At 33.2% G+C, this 8,734-nt stretch overlaps 2 protein-coding genes across 4 annotated transcripts in view; both read right to left on the reverse strand.

The window, feature by feature from the left end:
• Window positions 1-1,379, reverse strand: part of LOC104798915 (probable receptor-like protein kinase At5g24010) — a 3,085-nt gene extending 1,706 nt beyond the window's left edge. The window contains exon 1 of one of the 2 annotated variants that reach the window (XM_010521169.2): window positions 7-1,379. In XM_010521169.2, coding sequence (XP_010519471.1) covers window positions 7-1,234 — 1,228 coding nt within the window. In that variant the 5' untranslated portion in view covers window positions 1,235-1,379. The remainder of the gene's footprint in view (window positions 1-6) is intronic. The other variant, XM_010521168.2, reaches the window with a different exon arrangement.
• A 1,543-nt stretch (window positions 1,380-2,922) lies between these two features.
• LOC104798916 (alpha-humulene/(-)-(E)-beta-caryophyllene synthase-like) lies at window positions 2,923-5,280 on the reverse strand. Of its 2 annotated transcripts, none has more exons than XM_010521172.1 (7): window positions 5,145-5,280; window positions 4,793-5,072; window positions 4,328-4,706; window positions 3,990-4,208; window positions 3,682-3,742; window positions 3,311-3,559; window positions 2,923-3,233 (listed from the first exon to the last, which is right to left on the reverse strand). In XM_010521172.1, exons 1-7 carry the CDS (start codon window positions 5,268-5,270, stop codon window positions 2,943-2,945), a joined length of 1,605 nt encoding a protein of 534 aa, XP_010519474.1. In that variant the 5' UTR covers window positions 5,271-5,280; the 3' UTR covers window positions 2,923-2,942. The 2 variants fall into 2 exon arrangements, with proteins under 2 accessions (XP_010519474.1, XP_010519472.1); XM_010521170.1 differs by having other exon boundaries at window positions 3,682-3,820.
• Between the last annotated feature and the right edge of the window lie 3,454 nt (window positions 5,281-8,734).

Here is an 8,734-nt window from a genome sequence, read left to right on the forward strand (position 1 = left end):
CCCCGCCCCATACGGCATTCCTCTTCTTGGTTCCCGCCTTTGAACTACCCGGATTCAGAATCCTCATGATCTCCACACCGTTCAATATGGCATTGGATCTCGCTGGATTACTCAGATCGGATGGTCCGACGCTTATCCTCATCATCCCGGAATGATCAGATTCCGCCACGAAATCTACGTATACCGGAGAGGCAAGAACATGGAACGTAAGCGTGGAGAGATCAACGTCCTTATATGCCAAGTAATCATTGATGAAGACAGTGAAGTAAAGCTGGTTGAGTGAAGGGCTAACAATGTCAGAGAAATGCAACCGAACGAGATGAGGAACGCCCTTCGGACCAACAGGGAAACCCCAAGTGATGTTAAACCTCGCCTGCAATTCAGAGTTGTCTCGATTCATCTCTTGCGCCGTCATATAAACATTATCCGGAGCTATCTCTCTCATCGCACCACCTGTCTGATAATTCGGAGAATGAGTGGTCGCAACACGTTTTGCAGCTGATTTCAAGACAAGATATTCATCATCAACAAGCCATGTCCTCCAAAGGGTATCATTGAACGGCGTCAATTTCATACCACCGACATTGATCCTATGAACTGTCTCCAGAACTCTGGACGACACGTTCCAGAACTCTTGGACAAAATTACCGACAACAAACTTAGTCCCTTGATCGATAATATAATCTTTCGGCGCAGAGAACACTTCTATCGCATTGACGAACCCAAACCCTGATGATTCCATGGGACTAAACGAAATCTCAATGAATGGGTCATCGATTCTCAGCACAAATTCCTTGACCGCGAGAGATTTAGTACTAAAACCGTTCAACACCGAGAACCCATTAACCAAAACTCGAAATTTCGCCGACTTCAAGTTAAAGTTTCGAGCTTGCAACGGTGAGAAATGGAGACGAACAAAGTGAGTACCGTTACTGGCGACGCTGAACTTGTAGACGGAGGACGACCCGACGGGGAAAACCCGAGCCGTGTGGTACAAAACGGGCGAGCTCGGATCCGGGTTCGGGTCGGAAAGAGAGACGGATCGATCGGAGGAGAGAAAATTCGAACCTGGCTTCGTGGAGTCGCCGAGGAAGAGACGGGTGGAGAAGAAGGAGACGTTGGCGGCGGAGCCACAGTTGATGAGGTAATTGTCAGTAGGAGTAAATGAAGCAGGAAAGGGGTGAAAAAGGGAGAGAGGGATAAAGAGAAGGATTAGAATTCTGGAAATCCCCATCGGAGAAAGATTTAGTGGAGCTTTAGAATTGAATCAGAAGAGAGAGTATAAGAAGAAAGAGGAGGAGAAGAAGAAGCAGAGAATATGGGAAAGCGAGCACTCAGGTCTATGTGAAAAGGAAAGGGGTTCAAATCATTAGGCAACAAGTTGCTACAAGTTGGTCTCCAAAGTGCACTTCACGCGCATATGTAACAATCGTGCGTGTGCTGATAATGCATTAAAGATTGAATAGAGAGAACAATATAGATTCTTCCTCTTTACTAGTATTTTTTTTTTGGGACAGCGATGCGCATTATATATATATATATAATTGAAGATTAGATTGCACAAATCGTTGAAAATAGAGTTCAGGATTTAACTCTTAGGTGGACAAAATACTATTTTGGAAATGTGAAAGAAAACTAACGTGTATTAATTACGAAAACAAAAGCTTTAGAGTAGTTCGTGAAAACAATAATAGATCTATTTTCAACGAACCGAACAGCCCATGCGTGACAGCACACACTCCAACTTTTGATATCAAATTATATAATAGATCTATTCCATTATCTAGTGTCGGTAGAGCTATACATACATGTGTAAACCTATATTTGGATGTATAAGGAACCGAACATGAGTGAGAACACCAAAAAAATGACCTTTCATCTTCCTTCCTTCTCTCTATGGTTACTCTTTGCTAACAAAATGAATATTTCGAAGTCGTGCAATGTACAAGGTAAAAATATAGTGAAAATTTTATTACCAAGACGGGGAAAAACCGAGCATGTGAATGTCTCCTTGTTAAGTTTAACAAAGCTGCCACTCCAGAAGTCAACGCGCGTGGAAATTGGTTTGACAGTTGGATTCGGTAATGGAGTTAGTTCTTTGTATATTGATGACCAAAAACGCAAAACGAACTTTAATTTCTAAATTTAATTAGGGTTCGTTTATTTGTTTGGTTCGTATACTTAGTTTCATTTATAGAAACATTATTCCTCATTTCACAAAATAAAACAATATATATTTGCAAATGTATGGAGAGAATTTGAATATAAATTTTTCATGTGTCTACAGGAATCTATCGATGAGATTATTATTAACGACAAAACGTCAGTGGTTTATGAATAGAAAAACCATGCCCAAATACATTCTATTGACAAACCTCAACACTCCCAAATTACAAAATAAATATGTCTTTTATAGAATTTTTATTGTTTTAATATGCTTTCCTACTAAAAAATATAGACCTTAAATGGAAAAGATTTTTGGACTTTTGAAAATACAAAAACCCAAAAAATTGACAATCAAATTTTTATAAATTTAGTTTTTCTAAAAACTTGAAAATCCACTTTGATAAAAAAAAATTATATATTTTTTTAATTTAAAAAATCCAAATATCAAAATCAAAATATAAAAACCAAAAGCCAAAAACTCAAAATAAAAACTATAATATCAAAATCACAATTTTTAACCTAAAGAGTACATAATTCTATGGATATAAGTTTTTTTTCATGCAGGTGGCTTCTTAACGCCCCTGAGGCACCACCATTACTTTATTTCCTCGTTAGATGGGCCCAAGGCCCAACAAGATACACATTTGCTTCAGCTCGGTTATTTTATTCTACGAATAAAAACAGAAAAAAGGTAAGTTTTCCCCCGAATCCCATATAACCATTTAGTTGCACTTATGAGCAATTGCAAGAAACTGATGTCATCAAACAATATATGGTCAGATGGGTATTTGTTGGGCGAATAAAGCGACGATACAATCCTTTAAGTGATGTGGTTGTGTATACCCTTCATGATACTTGTAAGTCACTTCACAGGCCCGTGTTAGGTTAAGGATGTGCTGTAGAAGATGGTAAGGTGCAGAGTATGGCCTCATCAGTTCTTGGTTCATATCCTTCCATGACTCCGAGATGATTCTTTCAATCTCTTCCTTGGCTTTCTCCTTTGAAACATCGTACTGTTTCATGTAACAATCTATGGTTGTTTTCACGTGTTTCCGTTTATGATCCATCTGCAATATATATGTAAAGAATTATTGTTATTTCGAAAGAAAAGATGAGGTTATATATAAAACATCCGAGCAAACACCTCGTGGCCGACAATGTCGTCCATGAATCGCCAGATTTTCACGGCGGCTCCAATGATTTTAGGTTTTGAGCTCAGCCATTGAAAAGCTTCACGTTTGTCGATATCAGGAACCCCAACGTAGGTTGCGGCTAACAACAGGGAGCAAGTGCTTGTAGTTTCTCCATTCTCCGCATACTCATCAAACGTTGCAACGTAGTCTTCGTTCAGCCACTTTGCCTCTCGATAGTAGCTCTTCGCTAGTTCTTTAAACTAGCAGTTGTAGTAAACATACGAGATAAAATGTATGAGTGACTAAAACAAGCCCTAATGACTGTTTATAAAAAAAAACCTAATGACGTATAAGATTTATATGAACGAAATGTGCGTCTTACTTTGTTTTTCACATTGAAGCTGCATCCTGACATCCCTTCATTCTCCAACTCCTTCTCTAGCCTGTCACAGTAATCAACTATAATACGGTAAGTGTTCTTCATGCTGTCCGGTAGCGCCTCAGGGGCGTTAAGAAGCCACCTGCATGAAAAAAACTTATATCCATAGAATTATGTACTCTTTAGGTTAAAAATTGTGATGTCAAGTTATTTATGACACTGTCTCATGTGTTTGATCGTTTACATAATGCAAAATCCATGCGTGGTGACTGCATAAACACACATTTGTATTGATTTGAAAAATCAAATACCTGTCCAATGCATCTGTGAAGAGGTCAAGTTCTTCCAAGGTGCCATAAGCATCATATGTATCATCGAGTAGTGTCACTAGGATTGTAGAAATTGCATTTATAATCCGTGCCTGTGAATACCGCGGTACGAAATTTAGTGCGACTGCCCACATATAGGCCTCGACCATTCTGTTCCTTGCATATGGTATGCCAGATTTAATCTTCATATCTTTGTACCACCTGATGAAACCTATACATGTTAAACTAATTATTTGGGGCTCGAATTGTGCTCCCACACCACTTTGCCACCACGGTGTGGGCCTAAACTAGATTAAACTTGTCCAATAAAATGTGTTCACCTTGAGATATGGGCAAGCTCCTCACGGTGTAGCAGCTGCACTAGATTGAAATCTACTTTAGAAAATGTGAGTAATGTCTCATCATGAATTTCGTCTTCCTCATAGTAAGAGATGTATTGTCTCGACTCCAGTCTCGGGATACCCTTATGATAAGAGTGCTTTAGAACGTTTTTTATGCGTACAGCGAGATGAGGTCGGATGTATCGAGAAGCCAATAATCCTTCCAAACGAGATGTCGAGAAAACAAGGGCATCATCTAGAACATCTTCGCCACGGGTGCTCCATTGAGCAGCTTCATACAAGCTCAAAATAGCTTTTGTATCGGCTCCGAGGTGTTCCTTGAACTTTCCATCTCCATCTTTGAACTTTTCAAACACATCTTACAATGTACATATACAACATCATATATATCGGTGATTTCATTTAAACGATATGTGAGTAGGAGAGCTAATGGTACATCCTTACCGGGAGAGAGTTTGAAACCGAATTGCCTGAAGAGTTGGAAAGCAAGTCCAGTAGTATAAAGATCGCATTCATCATCCCTTAATATACTGTGAAAATCATTACTATCGAATAGTTTATCCAACTGCTCCTCGATTTCTTTCTCAAAGTGGTAGCAAACGCCAAGGCGGCATAATGTGTAGATGAACTCCACGTTTTCCACAGGATTGGCTTTTGTGGCTGTATACAATTCCTTCACATGCTCCTTCAATGAGCACAACTTCTCTTTGTATATCTCTCGTGCCTATAAAACCAGAATATATGTATATGTATATACCTATGTGTGTATGTATATGTGTCATGATCATGCATGTACCTTATGGTCCATATGAGAAATGCAAGAAATGATGAAGGGATCTTCACCATTACCGGCGGGGAAATCGGCTAAAGGCCGAGAGACATCTCTCTCAACTTGGACCAAACTACTCTTTTGTAACTCCATTTGCTAAAGCGTTTTGTTCACACAAAGGTAATGTTCTCACTCTCGGTTCTTGCATATTTATAGAGCCAACCTCGTCAAATTACAATGACGTCGAATAATAATAATAATAAAATTAATGTTGTACAGTTTCATTCAAGCAAGTTCTCTCCTGTTTAGTTCGATGATTACAAGATGGAAATTAGACAGGTAAAAGATTAAATTGAGAACTCATTATATTTAAAACGTTAACCAATAATAAAACAAAATTTTAAATATCAATGAAGACTATGCAAGGTAATATATCCTCTAATCGTTGCAACATAATTTATTTATTCCCGAGAAAATGGACCATATACTATAAAAAAAATTATATATGAGTAATGATGTATATTTCCAACATATAATTTTTCAAATCCTTTTATAGAATACTAATAAAAACTATTTTATATTGTAAAACCCCTCTTTTCTTTTTCTCTTTTCTCGATTTCACCTTCAATCTCAAGTTGTCAAAAGTTTCGGAAAATAAAAATCATGCATGATTTAAGTTTGAAATTTATGAATCACACTAATATTGTGATGAAAAACCAAACTCTTTTAATTAATGACTTTACATAAGTTTGGTGATAGTGATATATATTTGTTAACTAAATGTGAGAAATTGGTTGGTGTTGGTTGGGAAGTTTTTCTATATAGACTAGGAAGAATGTCCTAAAAATCATGGTTTTTATATATGTTGTTATCTATTATCTAAATGAATAACTGTGGATTATATAACAAGTATTTGAATAAACTATTAACTTATATTAAATGTTCAGATATATCATGACCATGGATTTTATATTTATGTTCTAAAATAAATCATAAGTTTGTTAGTTACAGATAAAATAGAAAACATCCCATATTTTTCGACATAGGTTCAGAAAATTAAATGTACGAAAAATAGACCGTGATGAATTGATTCGTCTGATTTTTTTTTTAATTTTTAATATTTTTTACTATTTGAAGTATTTTATTATTTTTAATATTTTTCTTATATTTGATATTTTTATTTTTTTTTATAAACTGACTAATTAGTCCGTACGATATGGATCGAATCAGAATTTTTTTGACTCGTAAAAACATATCGCAGTCGAACTAGGTCAAAATAAGTTGGCTCGGATGGATTTAAACCGAACCAACCCATTTTACATCACGACATTTAATATAATTTGATCGCCAATTTTAAGTATTTTTTAAATATCTCATCCAGTCCCCCACATTAATTATCCGAATACGTTTCAAAAGAATTCTAGATGTATTTATGTTTGTATATGATCGTCAAATAAAATATTCTATATATCATTCACATAATTTCTAGGCCGAGTACACTTGTTCGTCCATCCGTCTTGGGCCACACAATTTTATAAAAACATATGGACACACAATATTTATGAATATTGTTTATTTTTTTTTTCTTATTTTTATGAACATAAAAAAGCGTACATCCAATTGCTAAACTATTACTTAATTAGAAAACTACCTTTTATTATAATTTTTTTTATGAAAAAAGCTTTTTTTATTAACTATTACTATATATATATTTTTTTTTGTAAAATCGCATATAAATACCTTAACTTTTACAAAAATCCCGTATAAATACCTGAACTATAAAATTTCCATATAAATACTTGAACTTTTTTAAAACCCTATATAAATACCTAGACTTTTGAAAAACTCCCAAATAAACCCAAATAACGTTAATAATATCACATATTTTTATTTAAAAAATATATAAAATTTGTATTTATTTGGAATTTTTTTTAAAGTCTAGGTATTTATATAAGATTTTTAAAAGTTCAGGTATTTATATGGAAGTTTTATAGTTAAGGTATTTATATGAGATTTTTGTAAAATTTTAGGTATTTATCTGTTTTTTTTTTTGTTTAATGTGATTGAATTGTGCCGTGGTGGTGGATCAGGGTTGATCCTGTCAGCGAAGTGCTTCCAAATCTCTGAATTGAACGAGCACTCGAAGAAAAGGTGTTCATGTGACTCCTCCTCCCGGGAACAAAGACAACATGTTATATTCGTCTGGACTCCCCACAAGTCATGTTATAATAACCACATAAGCGAAGTTGACACGTCATCAATAAATTTTAAATTTAAAAATAATACAAAAATTAAATTATATATACATAAGACATACATATATATATGCATGTGTTCGTGTATATAAAAATTAAATTTATATACTTTTATGGTATACTAGTCGAGGACCCGCGCGATGCGCGGGTTATTATTTTTGTTATTGTTAATATAAAATATTTATCATTCCGTTGAAATAAACTCTTGATATGAATATAATAAAAATTATATTATTAAATCATTATATATATATATATAATTTGACGAATCTGATAGATCTTGATGTTAGTTTGTCAAAGCTATTATTAAGTCATTGTATAAATGTATTCAAAATTTCTTTTTATCAATATTACAAGTGGTATCATCAATCTTTTTTATAGAATTACTTTATGTTAAACAATATAAAACTTATCATCTGATCACTTTTATCTGTTAGACAGAATCTTGAAGTCATTCTTTATTTATAAAACTTATCAATATTTACTTTCTTTTTTTTGTATAATTTTGAAATATTTTTTCATCCACAACATTATTCTACAATATTCTTAATTTATTGAATAATAATGTTATTTGTTGTACAATATGATATACCAATGGTTCAAATATTTAGTTTTGGCTTTTCAATTTTTCATTGTTCGATGGTTAAATTTTTCTTTGTAAAATTTATGTTTTGCATACTATTTTACAATTTGAGTATGTTGTATAATTTTTTTTACATAAAATATTTTTCAAAATTTTCGTATAAAAATATTAACTATTTTATTTTTAAATTTAGTTTGTATGATTCAACTTGAATTTAAATTTTATTATTTTTTTGCCCTTTTTAGTAATAATAACAGTGAATTTTTAAAGAAATGATTAAATTTATCAATATTATAAATCATTTATTTGAATTTAAAAACTTATCATTTAATTTAGAGTAAATGGCAAAAAAAAACTTTATACTTTTATTTTATTTTAATTTAATCCTTGTACTTATTTTTTATCCTAAAAAGCCCTGTACTTTTAGATTATCTCCAAAATAGTCTGTACTTTGTATAGTATGACAATTTAAACATTTTACTTTTTTTTATTCTAAAAAATCTTGTACAATTAGATTATCTCCATAAAATTTTTATACTTTGCATATTATGATAATTTAAATCATATATTCATTTTTTATCCTAAAAAACCCTTTACAATTAGATTATCTCCATAAAATTTTCGTACTAATGTGATATCCGTATCCCGCTTTCCATGAACAGGATTTGACGTATAGATGAAAACCAATGATATAATGGGTTTTTGTAATGTACTCAGATTCGGGATTATGATTCCAAACTTTTACGTTTATGGTAAATATTATCTCAGACATGTATGAT

Source organism: Tarenaya hassleriana, unplaced genomic scaffold (assembly GCF_000463585.1).
Source record: "Tarenaya hassleriana unplaced genomic scaffold, ASM46358v1 Cleome6, whole genome shotgun sequence".
NCBI classification, from domain to species: Eukaryota; Viridiplantae; Streptophyta; class Magnoliopsida; order Brassicales; family Cleomaceae; genus Tarenaya; species Tarenaya hassleriana.